The sequence below is a fragment of the Ochotona princeps genome, chromosome 2 (genome assembly GCF_030435755.1).
Source record: "Ochotona princeps isolate mOchPri1 chromosome 2, mOchPri1.hap1, whole genome shotgun sequence".
Classification (NCBI taxonomy): Eukaryota; Metazoa; Chordata; class Mammalia; order Lagomorpha; family Ochotonidae; genus Ochotona; species Ochotona princeps.
Window position 1 is genome coordinate 5524531 of NC_080833.1, and position 16921 is coordinate 5541451.

Genomic DNA, 16921 nt, shown 5'->3' on the forward strand with positions numbered 1-16921 from the left:
AGTGTAGCAAAAGATGAACAGCTTAACACAGTTTGTAAGTCGTTTCATACTCATTATAATTGCATAGAATTTACTCACTTTTCAACTTATTTTCCTATGGCGCTTAGAAGAGTTAAGTGGTGGGTTAGCTCCAATGCAAAACTTGTCTTCTGGATGAAGGAAAGGGGACTGAACAGCAGTTGTTCCTATGAGGTAGGTCTTATAATCCCGAGGCTCAAACACAGGAAGCAACCCATCAAAGCTCACACGGCCTGTGTCAAAGGTCACGCAGTTGTGGCTGCCAGGGTCTTGCTGGACACTGCAAGCTTGGCGTCTTTTAAAGAAAGAGAATTTTACATGGAATGCTTACTTACAAAATGAACACATAGATGTGGTCAATGACAAAATACTTCACTGAGGCAGGTCTTGGGAGAAATTCACGACACTCCAGATCCGCAGGCCCTTTTTTCTGATATAAAATCATCCCGATTTTCCTGGTCTACTATGGCAGGGGGAGGAGTTGGTGTAGGGGAAGAAGAATCTAGCTATAGTTAAACACACACACACACACCTTCCACTACAAGATGTACAGCACTATTCACAACCAGCAAAAGGTGCAGATGAAATGGCTAAACAAAACACAGTATCCACACCATGAAGTCTTATTTGCCATGGAAAGAAATAAAGTACTGACACACATTACAATATGGGTCAACTTTGAAAGTACTCTACTGTAAAACACGCAAAAAAGCCACAAATGACATGACTCCATTTACAGAAAACATCTGGAGTAGGCACAGCCAGGACAGAGTAAACGGGTGGTTGTTGGAGGGCTGAGGGGGGAAGAGAATGCAGTGTGGGCTCTCTGGGGCATGCACTCGGCCCTGTGATCAAGATCCCTTAAGCACAGAATGCCTAGGTTGGATCTGCACCTCTGGCCCCCCCACGATGCAGAATCCTGAGCAGGAGGGTCCTGGGAAGCAACTGTGTTGGCCCAAGTGACTGGGTACCTGCCATGGGGTGGGGAAATCCCACGAGCTTCCTGAACAGGTTGCGGTTGTTCTAAGGAAAGCGAACACATGTTACAATATGGGTCAACTTTGAAAATACACTACTGTAAAACATGCAAAAGAGCCAGAAAAGACATGACTCCATTTACAGAAAACATCTGGAGTAAGCACAGCTGGGGATCTGGAAAGCGAACAAGTGAATATGAGCGCTTGGGTCTGTACCTCTCGCCTCTCAAACGAGCAACAATAAAAAGCCATCTTTAAAAGGAGGATGGGACCGGAGGTGTGTGGGAACTAGATAATGGTGATGTTTGTACAATTCTGTGGAAGTACTAGCTTTTATTGAATTGGACACTTTATTTTGGATGTTTTTATTTACATTTCCTTGAAAGGCAAAACAACAGAGAAGACAGAATCTTGAACCTACTGGCTTCCTCTTCAAATGGCTGGAAGAATCGGGAGGGAACCAGGTTGAAGCCAGGAGCCAGGAGCTTCGTTCAGGCCTCCCACCAGTGACGGATCACCAAGGACTGAAGCCATCAGCCTGTCTCCCTGGGTGTGTCCGCAGGAAGCTGAACGCAAAGCAGAGGAGCCGGGCCTTGAACCGACACTCGGATTGGACCGTGGGTCTTGCAAGCAGCAGCTTACCTTGCTGTACCCTGCCTGCTCTGAACGTTTAAACAGTGAATTCTGTGTTGTATGAATTTTAGTGTCATTAAAAACAATAATGATAAAACGATGACTGATCATAAAGTCATACATGAAAAGCAAGCAATGTGCACTTTTTCAGTTGGTCACAATTTCAGTGAGCTGTTGATGGTCCTAATCCAGTACCTTAGAAAACAGCGCACTGTAGCTTCCCAATAAGGCATGCCTGCAGAGGAGGCCTCCTAACTTGTTCAACTGGCAAAGCACCTAGCAGAGCTTACATTATTTAAGAAACTTTACAAAAAGCTTTTAATTTGTACAAAGTCAAAGAGTATATTGAGAAACACTGAAATGGCCACAGCTGGGAAATAAGAGGCTATCCCCGCACGCAGGCCGAGCTGCGGATCACGTCGTGCAGACATAAACACCCCAAGAGAAACTCGTCTTTCCTCACACCTTACTTTGTGTTTTTCCCCAGCTTGGAGAGCAGACAGAAACTGACTGTTACCGCCCTCCGGGGCTGGAGCAGGTCCCACCCAGGGAGGGCTTCCCTGGTGACCCGTACAGGTCAGTGTATCCAGAACGCTCAACAGCGCTCCATTCTTTGAGGCTCCAAGGCCCTCAGGAGAGCCAGCTTCTAGCTGGGACATTAGATTTTCAGAAACACTCATCTGCACAAATATGTGTTAATTATTTAAAAAAATAAAGGTACAGGAAAAAAAAGCTTAACAGACATGAAAGTCGGGATGCATTGAGTCTTATTCCCAGTTCTGTCTTCAGTGTGACGTTCAGAAGTGCGCTGCTCTGAGCTGGCTTCCTTGTTTGTAAAAGGACAAGGACTTCTCAGATGGCTTAGGGCTCTAAACGTCTGCGAACATGCCTGAGGCTGATCTACCAGTGCCACCAGGAGCTCGGAGAAGCAATGAAAAACACGAGGCCTTAATAACGCCAGGAAGTCCATTTTCTGTTTTCTCTCTTCAGCAGCCCCTCTGTCCCACCCAGGAGGCAGCCCCACACGAAACACAGCAGGAGGCACACAGGCAGAGGTCAAAGGGTGTTTTTATGTCACGCTTTCCTAGGCTATTAATGCACGCTGGGAATCTATTGCTTTCAATGACTCAATATTCTCAGGAAGAAAACAGAGTGAGACGGAAGAATGTCACGGGCTTCCGTGCTGGTCACTTTTTGTTTTTTTCAACTTCAAAACTTGCCAAAGCAAGGACTTTATCTCCAGATCCTGAGGAGAAAGACACATAATAAACAAAAGGGTTATTTCAGACCTCAGGTAGAGAGGGGGAAGTGACCCCTGTCACACACATACACAAACAGGAAGCAGAATTGGCTTCCGTGATCAGCGGATTAACCCCTGGGCCTACACCGCCATCACTGCTCCTGCCTCTGTACAATCTGGCAATGCAGGTGACACACTTACAAATCCTTACTCCAGCACTAGTTATAAAATACAGCATGGAAAATTTTAGTTCACTGTTACAGCAGAATTGGGAAACAGTCTGCAGTAACTTCACAGACTTACTGAGAGAAGGACAGACAGAAAGACTTTCCATCCGCTAGTTCACTGCCCAAGTGGCCACAATGACTGCAATTGAGCTGAGCCAATCTGAAGCCAGGAGTCAAGAACGTTCTCCAGGTCTCCCACGGGTGCAGGGTCCCAAGGCTTTGGGCCGTCCTCAACTCCTTTCCCAGGCCACAAGCAGGGAGCTGGATGGGAAGCGGAGCAGGTAGGACATGAACCAGCATCCCATATGGGATCCCGGGGCATGTGCAAGGTAAGCATTTAGCCATTGCACCACTGCGCCACTGCACCAGGTCCACTTCTTTTTTTGTTTGTTTTTAAACAAAAAGTGCTGGGGAATAAAGACAATACGATGGATTTATAAGGCAACAATCATGGGGGCCCAGCATAATGGCTCAACTAACTAATCCTCCACCTCCAAGTGCTGGCACCTCATCTGGGCACCAGTTCATGTCCCAGCTGTTCCACTTGCCATCCAGCTGCCTGCTTGTGGTCTGGGAAAGCAACAGAGGATGTTCTAAAGCCTTGGGACCCTGCACCCGAGTGGGAGACCCAGACGAATCTTCAGATTCCTGGCTTCCAGCTGGCTCAGCCCCACCTGCTGTGGCTACGTGGGGAGTGAACCAGCTGATGGAAGATCGTTCTCTTTGTTTCTCCTTCTCTCTGTAAATTCGCCTTTCCAAGGAAAAACATAAATAAATCTCTAAAACAAGGACACCATCCTGGTCTCACGCCTCACTCCAAAGCTGCAGCTCGGGGAAGGACGGTGTGCAGCCAGGCCCTGTGTCCACGAGCGCGGAAGGGCGTCCAAGGGCACTCACCCAGGTCCGCAGAGACTCTCTCAAACTGGCTGAGCAGCGCGCTTGCGTTGGCTGACAAGAAGGCCTCGTCCTCGGCAGTGAGCTGAAAACCAAGCAAGGCCCAGTCGGGGCGTTCGAACGGTGCACGCGGTTCCAGGAACCACAGTCAAGGATGTCTCATGCCCAGAGCTGCGGGCACGGACGGAGAACCTCTGCACAGATTTAAAGGCTTTTCCTCAAGGCTCATGTAGTAAATAAAATGCTATACCTTCTCTCCGAGTTTCCTGAGAGCGGTCAGGATCTCCACTTTCTGTTGCGTATACAGGTCTCTCTCCAGTTTTCCCACCATCAGATCTCTGTCCATCTACAATGAGGAAAAGCGAGGCCTTTATCAACCAGTGAAAGGCATACGGTGCATCCGATCCAGCTTTTCAGACTTGTTCCTACAGGAATCCCCCACCTGACGAAGAACTACAGAAATCATCGGAGGGAAGCACGATATAAATGCTTTTGTTCTGCCATTCTACTGAATCCTTTCTTTAACATGGATTTCTTTTTATTAGATTTACAGAGAGAAGCAGAGACAGGAAAATTTTCCATCTGCTGGTTCACTCCCTAAGTGGCCAAAATGGCCGGAATGAGCCAATCTGAATCCAGGAGACAGGAGCCTCTTCCAGGACGTCCTTGTGGGTGCAGGGTCCCAAGGCTTTGGGCCATCCTCCACTGCTTTCCCAGGCCACAAGCAGGGAGCTGGATGGGAAGTGGAGCAGCCAGGATACAAGTCAGTTCCCATACAGGCTCCCAGAGCATGCAAGGCAAGGACTTTAGCCACTAGGCTACTGTGCTGGGGCCTCTAATGAATCTTAATACTACTCATAACTGTTTTGTTTTAATATTCATTTTATTTTTATTGGAAAGTCAGATATACAGAGAGGAGGAGAGACAGAGAGGAAGATCTTCCATCTGATGATTCACTCCCCACGTGGCTGCAACGGCCAGAGCTGCGCAGATCCAAAGCCAGGAGTCAGGAGCCTCTTCTGGGTCTCCTACGCAGGTGCAGGGTCCCAAGGCTTTAGGCTGTCCTCAACTGCCTTCCCAGGCCACAAGCAGGGAGCTGGATGGGAAGAGGGGCTGCTGGGATTAGAACCAGCATCCATATGGAATCCCGGCACGTGCAAGGCAAGGATTTTAGCCACTAGGCTACCATGCCAGGCCCGAAATTTTTTTTTTTAAGAGATTTATTTATCTGAAAGGCAGATTTAGAGAGAGACAGATAGAGAAACAGATCTTTTATCGTCTGGTCACTCAAATGGCCGCAACCAGCCAGGACTGAGCCAGTCTGAAACCAAGAACTTAGAATGTCTTCTGGGTTTCCTGTATGGTGCAGAGGCCAATGGACTTGGGCCATCCTTCATTGTTTTCCCAGGCCATTAGCAGAGAGTTGGATCAGAAGCGGAGCAGCCGGGCCTGGCGGCGTGGCCTAGCGGCTAAAGTCCTCGCCTTGAAAGCCCCGGGATCCCATATGGGCGCCAGTTCTAATCCCGGCAGCTCCACTTCCCATCCAGCTCCCTGCTTGTGGCCTGGGAAAGCAGTGGAGGACGGCCCAATGCATTGGGACCCAGCACCCGCGTGGGAGACCTGGAAGAGGTTCCTGGTTCCCAGCATTAGATCAGCGCGCACCAGCCCGTTGCGGCTCACTTGGGGAGTGAATGATCGGATGGAAGATCTTCCTGTCTGTCTCTCCTCCTCTCTGTATATCTGGCTGTAATAAAAATAAATCTTAAAAAAAAAAAAAAGAAGCGGAGCAGCCAGGTTTCAAACCGACATCCTTATTCAGCATTGCAGGAGCAGGCTTAACCTATTATACCACCATGCGAGCGCAGAAATCATTTCTTTAAACAGAGTGTGGTCTGTACATGATATAACTGGCTTCAAATGGCTGGGATTGACATGGACAACCACCTCCACTCAGGCAGCATTTAGTCTTGTGGCCAAGACACGGGTGATGACACCTGCAGCCCCCATCAGAGTCTCTGGGCTCAACACCAGGCTCCCACTCCTGACCACAGCTTCCTGCCAGTGTTGCAGGTGGTGCTCATGGCTCGGGTGACGGGGTTCCGGTCACTCACATGGGAGACGTGGAATGAATTCCTGGATTTCCGGCTTCAGTCTGGCTCAGGCCAGGCCACTGCAGGAGTTTGGGAGGATGGAGCAGTGGATAAGAGCTCTACACACATCTCTCAAATAAATTTCAAAAGTAATAATTACTCCTACCACCAAAAACACTAATAATACATTCTATACATTGGTACTCTAAGTGCTTTAGCACATAATTACTTCATTTAATACTTATAATCATCATTTTCATACACAGAAAACTGGTATAAGAGGCTGAATAAAATAACTTGCCCAAGGTCACATACTTCAGACTGTGGAACAGGGATTGAAATACAATCAACCCGACCCAAATCCATGCCCCGTCTTAAGAAAAAAAAAATGTATCTTCTTTTTATATGAAAGTCAGAGACAGATCTTCAATCCAGTTTCATCTTCCAAATGTCCATGACAGACAGGCTCGGGGAGGACAGGCCACGGCCAGCAGCCCGGCACTCAACCCAGGGCTCCCTGTGCGTGGCAGAAGGAGGGCAGGATTGGAACGAGGCCCTCCAGCAGGCAAGGCAGGCTCCACAAACTGTGGCTCAGACACTGCACCAAATGCCTGCTTCCTCGTGCTGTTAATGACTATGTTAATGAACTACATGCAGGTACAAATAATTTCTGAAAGATTTATTTATTTGAAACTCACAGTTATATATTGAGTGGGAGAGATAGGGTGAGAGAGAGATCTTTCATCCACTAGAATACTTCCCAGATGGCTTCCAAGGCCAGGGCCAGGCCAGGTGGAAGCCAGGAGCTTTTTCCAGGTTGTCTCACAAAGGTGACAGGGTCCAAGTACTTGAGGCACCTTTGGCTACCTTCCCAGGCCACTGGGAGGAAGCTGAGCTGCAGAATAGCTGGGACTTCAGTGGGCGCCCACATGGGATGCTGGTGCTGCACGTGGCAGCTTTATCCATCATGCTCATCATGCTACAACACCGGCCTCTTACTTGTTAAGTCTTAATTATTGCAAGTCTATAAGATTTCTGGAAGTATGAGGTTTATAAAGATGCTTGAAATTTTCAGATGAGACAGGCCACACATGTGTATAAAAGCACTGCTGCCGATGGGCTCTCAAAGGGACTTGGAGTCGGGGTTCCAGAAGCAAACGGCAAAGCATCAAAGGCGGAGTCCAGGCGGATGCAGTTAGTGGGCACTGGACCTGTCTGGCTGTTAAACCTCCACATTCATGATCAACTCCAACTGTCAAAGTGCTCACTGCGTCAGAAAACCGTGAGCTGCAGCTCTAAAATCAAGTGACCAATTTTTAAACTGCCAATTGCTGGGCTGGGGAAAACAGCACACACAGAAACTAGAACAATTTAAAGAAACCTTACCTCTGCTAACCTCGTCCGAAGCTGACCCGGCTGTTTCTTTGCAAACAATCTGATGACCTCTGGAGTTTTGAAGGCCTGGCTGATGGCCGCCTGAATAGCCTAAAGAAACGTGAAGGCAGAAAAGCTGAGGCGCCAGAAACGGCAGTCACTTGCAGAGGGGTCTTTTTTTTTTCACAGACCACAGGACTTCATTAAGATGGAATCACTGCTAATTACATAGAAGCTACTTACTAAGCCAAAGTCCATGAGGCCGACATAAACTCACGGTTATACAAACGGGAAACAAATGGCTTATTCAAGACCACAGGGACATGTCCTGATGCTCACGTGATGAAGGCTGGAGTAACTGAGTCTGCACATTCACTTCAAGCTGTTGAAGAGTTTATGGACCACACAGTGGTGCCCTGTGTGCAGACAGTCAAAGAGCTCCTCCATGCAGTCCTCCTGCCTGTGACCGGGAGGACACGCTCCCCACAGAGCTCTCCTCGCTCCCGGGCCTTGACACATTTCTCCAGCTGCTCGCGCTGCTCTCTCGCTGTGCTGAGGGGACCCACTAATTCCTCCTCTTCCTCTCCTTCCTCCTTGGGATCTCCGGCCCCTGTCAGCACTTTTTGCTCGTCCTCCAGGCCCATGTCTGCCTAAGGTTGTGGATTTAACTCCAGCGGCCACACAGTATCCACTCCACTAAGGACTTGCAAGGGTCACTCGGCGGCTATCCGGCAGCCTGCAGAGGGGTCTTTAAGCATCAGTGCCTGGTGCATCTAATACAGTGACAATTTCCATTTTCGCCTGTTTCTGTGCATATCACAGGAGCCGACACACCGCTCGGTGAAGATGTGCTGTTTATGCATAAGCAGACACTCACAGAGTGAGAGCCCAGAAAGGCACATTTTCTACACAAAACACATTTACCAAGAAAAGAACTACACGATCACTGAAGCAGGTGACGTAGGCTTACCAGCTGCATCCCGCTTAGTTCATCAACCAAAGTCATGTTTCCAGACATAATTTTCTTCAGTGAATCATTAAATTCACTTAGCTGCTCCAGAGTTTCCTTTTTGGTTTCCTCATATTCATCTGTGTCAAGCTCCTCCCTGAAGCACAGTGCACATTGGAATATATAAAGATACACAGTTCCAAGGGAAAAAGTGATCATAGTCCTTACACACTAAAGAGTCTGGCGAGGAAGACGGCGCGGCCAATGACAGATGTGTTCAGAGGGAGTAGTGCAGGCACGTTCCTGCCACACAGCGAGGCACACTTAACAAAACACCTCGTAATTTTCCTTATGCAATCAATGACCTTGGGCAAGATGCTGAACACAGCCGAGCTTCAAGGTCTTTTATCTATAGAACTTTGGAGAGTGATGCCACCAACTAGCAAGAGTTGCTAGGCACATGAAACAGCACGGAAAAGGCTTGGCATAAAGCAGGCACGTGCTGAAGGCTGCTGACACAATCACCAGGCGTGGTAGGACACATGATGTACACCTTGTAATCTAACAGCAATGAGGCACTGCCTTCCAAGAACAAGTCATCTATAAAACACTTATTACGACTCCAGCTCCCTGAGATGTGCCTGGGAAAGCAGCAGAGGACGGTCCAAGTGCAGGAGCCCTGCCCCCACATGGGAGACCCAGAGGTTCCTGCCTTCAGCCTGGTCCACCTGGGGCTTCTGCAGGCATCTGGAGAATGAGTCAGTGGATGTAAGAGCGCTCTCTCTCTCTCTGACTTTTAAATAAATAAATCTTTAAAACGAGAAAAAAAAAAGTAACAATAACCACTGTGTTTTGAATGCCTATCCACGGTCAAGTACAGTGTGGTTCCTTCATTTACATTATCTGCAACAATCTTACAAGTTAAAAAAAAAAAAAAAACTACAATGAAGGGGTGGGCATTTGGTACAGTGATCAGACACTCTGCGATGTGTGAATCCCACAGGAGAGCTGAAGTTTGAGTTCCAGCTCTGCTACTGACACCAGCTCCCTGCTAACACACACCCTGGCAGGAAGCAAGGCATGGCTCAAGAACAGGGGCTCTACCACCTGCGCGGGAAACCCAGGTGGAGCTCTGCGTTCCTGGCTTCAGAGTGGCCTATCCCAGGCTTCTGCAGGCATCGGAGAGCCGATCATGCCATGCAAGATCTCTGTCTCTTTTTACTTTTAAAGGAATAAAAATAGGTAAACCAAAAAACTGCAAGGAACGGTCTTGGTTCAATGAGCAAGGAAGGTGAGGACCACACATCAGAAGTTCAGGCAACATCTTCTCAGCTTGAGACCAGGCAGGGATATTTTGTTTGGTTGTTGTTTGAAAGTCAGAGATACAGAGAAGACAGAGAGAGAGTCACACACAAAGACCTTGCTCTGGGTCCCCACATGGCTGCAGAAACATAAGCATTAGATTTGTTCTCTGCTGCTTTCCCAGGCCCATCAGCAGGGAGTCAGATGGGAAATGGAGCAGCTGGGACTTGAATTGCTGCCCATGTGGGATGTCAAACTCATAGGTGTGGCTTAACCTGCGTTGCCACAATGCTGGCCCCCAAGATATTTGAAATACTGTGCTGAAAACTAGGTAGGCGTTATTATTTCTACCTGACAGATGTTAGTACTTTGCCTAAAGTTCATATGCACTTATTAACTAATACAAAGACACTCACATCCCAGTTGTTATTACTGCAAAGCACATAGGGAGGTCACCTCTCCCACTGACAGAGCACCAGGAAGGGCCCAGAAGCACCACAGGGCTGGCAGCCAGGGGCTTTAAGAGCAGCTGCACAGCTGAGCCATTCCACAGCATCCCAGCCTGCCACGCGCCATCACCTGCACTCCTCCAGATCCTGCAACTGCTGCATCAGTCGGTCCAGCTGTTCTTCCAAGTTCTGCTTTAATTTGCTTGTCTCCGTCTTTCCTCTGGAAGCCATTTCAATCTCTGGACAGAACAATAAACCTACACAGAGGATAAATGTTATTTGAAGAAATTAAACATTAGTCATTCCCAAATTAAGCTAAACTATTTCTTAGATATAGGCATTAAAAAGATAATTATGCAAAGAAAATCCCAACATAGATATAAAATTTCAAATTCATGTGGCAACAAGACTACTCAAAAATGCCTGGCAGTCTTTTTTTTTTTTTTTTTTTTTTATTTTTATTGGAAAGGCAGGTTTACAGAGAGGGGAAACAAAGATCTTCCATCTGCTGGTTCATTCCCCAAATGGTCACAACAGCCAGAGTTGAGCCAGGAGTTTCCTCCAGGTCTCCCACACGGGTGCAGGCTTCTAAGGCTTTAGGTCATCTTCCACTGCTTTCCCAGTCCACAAGCAGGGAGCTGGATGGGAAGTGGAACAGCCGGGACACAAACTGGCATCTATATGGGATCCCAGGCATGCAAGGTGAGGATTTAGCCACTGAACCACCACGGCAGTCCCACCTGGCAGTCTTCTTACTTGGATTGACAAATTAATCAAATGTTTTCACTTCTTGCCTATCTTAAACAAACTGAAAGGGCCAGTGTTGCGGTGCAGTGGGTAGTTGTCACCTGTAACATCTATGACATCCCATGTCAGAGCTGTTAAGTTCCAGTTGCTCCCCTTCCAAACTAGCTCCCTTCTGGGAAAGCAGCAGAAGATGCTCCAAGTAACTGGCTCCCTACCATCTACAGGGATTCAGATGGAATCCCTGGTTCCAGGCTTTGACACCTGGGGAGTGAACGAGTGAATGGCGGATCTGTCTGTATCTCTCTCCTTTTCACTGTCACTCTCCTTTTCAAATAAACTTTTTTTTTTAAAGATTTATTCATTTTATTACAGCCAGATATACAGAGGAGGAGAGACAGAGAGTAAGATCTTCCGTCCGATGTTTCACTCCCCAAGTGAGCCGCAACGGGCCGGTGCGCGCCGATCCGAAGCCGGGAACCTGGAACCTCTTCCAGGTCTCCCACGCACGTGCAGGGTCCCAAAGCTTTGGATCGTCCTGGACTGCTTTCCCAGGCCACAAGCAGGGAGCTGGATGGGAAGTGGAGCTGCCGGAATTAGAACTGGCACCCATATGGGATCCCAGGGCTTTCAAGGCGAGGACTTTAGCCGCTAGGTCACGCTGCCGGGCCCTACAAATAAACTTTTAAAAAAGATTCAGGGGCTGGCATTGTGGTATAGCTGGTAAGGCCACTGTCTGTAACACTGAGCATCCTATATGGGTTCCAGTCCAGTCCCAGCTGCTTGACTTTCAATCGAACTCCCTGCTAATGCACATGGCAGGCAGAGAAGAAAGAAGTTCCTGGCTCTTGACTTCACACTGGCCAAGCTCTGGCCCCTGCAGCCATTTGGAGATTGGAGGGTGAACCAAAGGATGGAAGATCTCTCTCTCTCTCTTTAGATATATTTTTTTAAAGATTTATTTATTTTTATTACAAAGTCAGATATACAGAGAGCAGGAGAGACAGAGAGGAAGATCTTCCATCCGATGATTTACTCCCCAAATGACCACAACGGCCGGTGCTGTGCCGATCTGAAGCCTGGAGCCAGAAACTTCCTCCAGGTCTCCCACACGGGTACAGGGTCCCAAGGCTTTGGGCCGTCCTTGTTCTTTCCTAGGCCACAAGCCGGGAGCTGGATGGGAAGTGGAGGTGCTGGGATTAGAACCGGCGCCCATATGGGATCCCGGGGCGTTCAAGGCGAGGACTTTAGCCACTAGGCCACGCCGCTGGGCCCTCTAAATCTTTCAAATAAAAATAAATAAACCTTTAAAACAATTATTTATTTATCTCGAAGACAGAATTATAGAGAAGGAGAGATGGCAAGAAAGATCTTCCATTCACTAGTTCATTCCCTAAATGGCTGCAAATGAGCTGATCCAAAACCAGGAGCCAGGAGCTTCCCACATGGGTACCAAGTCCCAAACTTGGGGCCATCTTCAACTGCTTTCCCAGGCCACACAAGCAGCGGGGCTAGATGGGAAGTGGAGCAGCCATACGGGATCCCAACACTTGAAGGTGGAGGATTAGTTGAGGCAATCACTGGTCTCAAATAAGGAAATATTTTTTTAAAAACGGGGGGGAGGGGAGAGACAGTGCTGTGACATCAGCAGTTGCAGCATCCCACCTGGGTGCCAGTTCAAGTGCCACCACTTCGGATCCAGCCCCTGCTAATGGGCTGGAAAAGCAGCAGTGGACGGCCCATGTGCTGGACCCTCGTAGCCACGTGAGAGACCCAGAGGAAGCTCTTGACTTCAGCCTGGCCCACACCCCGACATTTCAACTACTGGGGAGAGAATCGGTGGAAGAGACATCTCTCTGTCTCTTTCTGTTTGTAACTCTACCTTTCAAATACAAAATAAACAAATCCTTAAAAATGAATAAAAATTTTAAAGAGATGTAACTGTTTTTACAAATAGCTTAATTGGGCCCGGCAGCGTGGCCTAGCGGCTAAAGTCCTCGCCTTGAACGCCCCGGGATCCCATATGGGCGCCAGTTCTAATCCCGGCAGCTCCACTTCCCATCCAGCTCCCTGCTTGTGGCCTGGAAAAGCAGTCCAGGACGGCCCAATGCATTGGGACCCTGCACTGTGTGGGAGACCTGGAGGAGGTTCCTGGTTCCCGGCTTTGGATCGGCACAGCACTGGCCGTTGCGCTCACTTGGGGAGTGAATCATCGGATGGAAGATCTTCCTCTCTGTCTCTCCTCCTCTCTGTATATCTGGCTTTGTAATAAATAAATAAATCTTTTAAAAAAAACCAAATAGCTTAATTACAACATTCTTTTTTTATTTGTGTAAGACTGCACACTTGATTTTGGAGTGCTAGTTCAAGTCCTGGCTCCTGCATTTCTGACCAAGTTTCCTGCTAAGGCGCCCGGGAGGCAGCAGATGAAGGCTGGGCCCTGGGTCCCTGCCACCCCTGTGGGAGACCAAGGCGACGATCCGGGCTGCTGACTCAGTCTAGTGCAGTCCTGGTCATCACAGGCCATTTGGAGAGTGAACCGGTGGATGGTGGATGAAACTTCTTTTTGTCTCTCTCCATCATTGTGTCTTTCAAGTAGATAAATAAAAAAAAAAAAAAAAAAAAATCAGGGCCTGGCGGCATGGCCTAGCAGCTAAAGTCCTCGCCTTGAACGCCCCGGGATCCCATATGGGCGCCGGTTCTAATCCCAGCACCTCCGCTTCCCATCCAGCTCCCGGCTTGTGGCCTGGGAAAGAAGTCAAGGACGGCCCAAAGCCTTGGGATCCTGCACCAGCGTGTGGGAGACCTGGAGGAAGTTCCTGGTTCCCGGCTTCGGATCGGCACAGCACCAGCCACTGCGATCACTTGGGGAGTGAATCATCGGATGGAAGATCTTCCTCTCTGTCTCTCCTCCTCTCTGTATATCTGACTTTGTAATAAAATAAATAAATCTTTAAAAACAAAAATCACAGTCAGGGCAGGTGTTCAGCGTGGTAGTTAAGATGCTGGTGAAGACACCTGTGTCTCATATAGGAGAGTCTGGGAACACTGCCCAGCTCCAACTTTCGACTCCAGTCTCCTGCTGATGCAGGCCCTGGGAAGTCCCTAGTGATGGCTCCAGTAACTGGGTGCTGTCCTGCAGGGGACACCTGGATGGAGGTCCTGGTCCCGAGCTTCAGCCTGGCCCAGCCCTGGGTATCTCTGGAATGAACCAGAGAATGGGAACTGTCTCTTTTCTCTCTCTACCTCTCAAGTAAACCGAATTGTGAGAAACTATTCACTGTTTTGATCCCATAAAATACACAATAAAAGTGACTTAAGGGTCCTGCATTGAGGCATGGTGAGTTAAGCCATGTCCTGTGGTGCTGGCACCTCACATGGGCACCAGTTCACGTCCTAGCTGCTGCACTTCCAATTCAGCTCCCGGCTAATGTGCCTGGGAAAGCAGCAGAGGATGGCCCAAAAGTTGGGTCTCCCATTTCTCTGGGCTCTTGTCCTCAGGTGGGCCCAGTCCTGGTCAATGAAACCATTTGGGGAGTGAACCAGAAGATGGGTCCCTACCATTCATGATGAGGTCTCCCATCTTCTGGTTTCTCCCTGTCTCTCTATAATTGTCTTTTAAGGAAATAAATATTCAAAAAAATTTTTTAATTATGAAAAAGGGGAAAATTCTGAGTCTTCCTATCAAAGATTACCCTGTTTTACTGCCCTAATTTTTTTTTTAATTACAAAGTCAGATGTACAGAGAGTAGGAGAGACAGAGAGGAAGATCTTCCATCCGATGATTCACTCCCCAAGTGAGTGCAACGGCCAGTGCTGTGCCGATCTGAAGCCGGGAACCAGGAACCTCCTCCAGGTCTCCCACACAGTGCAGGGTCCCAATGCATTGGGCCATCCTGGACTGCTTTTCCAGGCCACAAGCAGGGAGCTGGATGGGAAGTGGAGCTGCCGGGATTAGAACTGGCGCCCATATGGGATCCCGGGGCGTTCAAGGCGAGGACTTTAGCCGCTAGGCCATGCCGCCGGGCCCAAGCTTTTTAATTCTAGTTTCCGTAATGAGATCTGATGGGTAGCATGCTGGGTGGAAGGTGGCCGCAGCCTGCCTGCTAATGCACCTGGGTCAAAGACTGCCGCTCTTGGGTACCTCGCTCTGCGCCAGGGCCTTGTATGATTGACAGTTACATTCCAGCAGCTTCCCTGCCTGGGAGATTCCCTGGCTTGGCACTCTCCTCCTCTATAATAACGAGTCAACCAAGTTTACATCCTGCAGAATCACACAGAGAATTTGTGGCTGGGAGGCAGCATCAAAGGGGAAAGGCCCCAGAATCAGGCCCACTTCTGGGGTGCTCCCTGCCTCTCATGTGGACTGAGCAGGACTGCAGGCAGGGGCTGAGGCTTCAGCTACGAATGAGGGGATCTCCAAGACAATGAGCAGCATGAGGCTGCTGCGACCAGGAGGGCAGTTTCTGAAATCACCATGCACGTCCTCATGATAGTCACCAAGTCATTATGTGCGCGAGGGCGGCGCCCCGTGGCCATTCGTGTGGAATCTCCAGGATAAGCTGGTGAGACCCCAAGGAACTCCCCCTGGGAAATTCTGTGTAGTCCCTCCCTGGCATAGGAAGGAGGAGGATGCAAAGGCAGTACCTAAGGTGCAGTGTACTTTTAAAAACCTGAAGATGTATTCATTCCAAAGGCAGAATGACCGGGAGGGAAAGACACACATCTTCCATCCACTGCTTCGCTCCTCCGATGCCGGCAATAGCTGGGGCTGGGTCAGGACAAAGCCAGGAGCCAGGAGCTCCATCTGAGTTCTCCGCCAGGGTGGCAGACACCAAGGTACGGAGCCTCATCCGTGCCTTCCCAGTCACGTTGGCAGGAAGGCACATCAGAAGCGGAACAGCCAGAACTCAACCCACCACGGGAAATGGAATGCCAGCTTCATGCTGCATCTTTAGTTCCCAGTTTTCCAGGTGAAAACTTCATTTTCTGAAAGGAAGATGTTCAGACTGAACCTATCCAGTGAGGAACCAGCTAGAACCGACACTGACACGTACTGCAGAGTATGCGTTACGCAGCACCACTTCAAGTCAGTGGAACAAAGAATCTGGAAAACTTTATGGATTTATCGAGGCATCCCATCCCACCCTGGGAGCTATCACGTCTCCCTCACTTCAGATACTCCACAATCTTTGCTTCCTTCTCTTACCCTCTCCCCTCAGAAAGCAACACAAGGCTGAGGCGAAAAAATCATGATCTTCAATTTTTAAAAAAGCATTGTTGGGTCTGGCATGATAACCTAGTGGGCTAAACTCCTCGCCTTGTATGCACCGAGATCCCATGTGGGATCCCATGCAGATGGCAGCAGCAGCCACGGCGGGGCCAGGCCAACGGCAGCAGCCAGCTGCTTCTTCCATGTCTCCCATGCGACCGCAGGGGCCCACGCTCTTGGGCCATCTTCCCGTTTTTCCCCAGAGCGTTATCAAAGAGCTACATCACATGCAGAGCAGCCAGGATGCGACCTAGCACCTAATGTCAGCATTGTGGGTGGCAGTTTTATTCAGTATGCCAACCCAATATCTAATTTTTATTTCAAAGACCAAGATCTTCCAGCTACTGGTTCACTCCCCAGATGCCTGAAGACAGGAGCTCAACCCAAGTTTCCTAGCTGGGTAGCAAGGACAGAAGCACTTGGGCAATAACTATCTCACAAGTACACATGAGCAGAAAGCCAAAATGAAGTGGAGATGGGATTCAAATCCACCGGATGTGCGTGACCTAAGTACCAAATGTCTGTCTTTTTCATTCCTGGTGTAGAGGAAAGTTAATGATTTTAGTGCTCTGATTCTGTATCTCATTTAGAAAAATCAAACATACATTCATTTTAGGAAACACCTAACATCAGGTGTAGCCACACATCAAAGCTCCGGTTATAAGATCTTAATGCATTTTTAGACTTTCCTACAAATGATGAAATCATTACCAGGTGATACCACGTGTGAACTTCCATGGAAGTGATGCCCC

General features: G+C 48.8%; 1 protein-coding gene and 1 pseudogene across 2 annotated transcripts in view; both read right to left on the minus strand.

Annotated features, from left to right (window-relative positions):
• Positions 1-2678: 2678 nt before the first annotated feature.
• The window catches only part of LZIC (leucine zipper and CTNNBIP1 domain containing), a 31193-nt gene continuing 16950 nt past the window's right edge, over positions 2679-16921 (minus strand). For both annotated transcript variants that reach the window (XM_058675007.1, XM_012930022.3), the window contains 6 exons: positions 10284-10410; positions 8424-8559; positions 7466-7564; positions 4240-4335; positions 3993-4074; positions 2679-2874 (listed from right to left, as the gene is read on the minus strand). In XM_058675007.1, coding sequence (XP_058530990.1) covers positions 2816-2874; positions 3993-4074; positions 4240-4335; positions 7466-7564; positions 8424-8559; positions 10284-10384 — 573 coding nt within the window. In that variant the 5' untranslated portion in view covers positions 10385-10410 and the 3' untranslated portion in view covers positions 2679-2815. The remainder of the gene's footprint in view (positions 2875-3992; positions 4075-4239; positions 4336-7465; positions 7565-8423; positions 8560-10283; positions 10411-16921) is intronic.
• LOC101533133 (cytochrome b-c1 complex subunit 6, mitochondrial-like) lies at positions 7620-8185 on the minus strand (annotated as a pseudogene).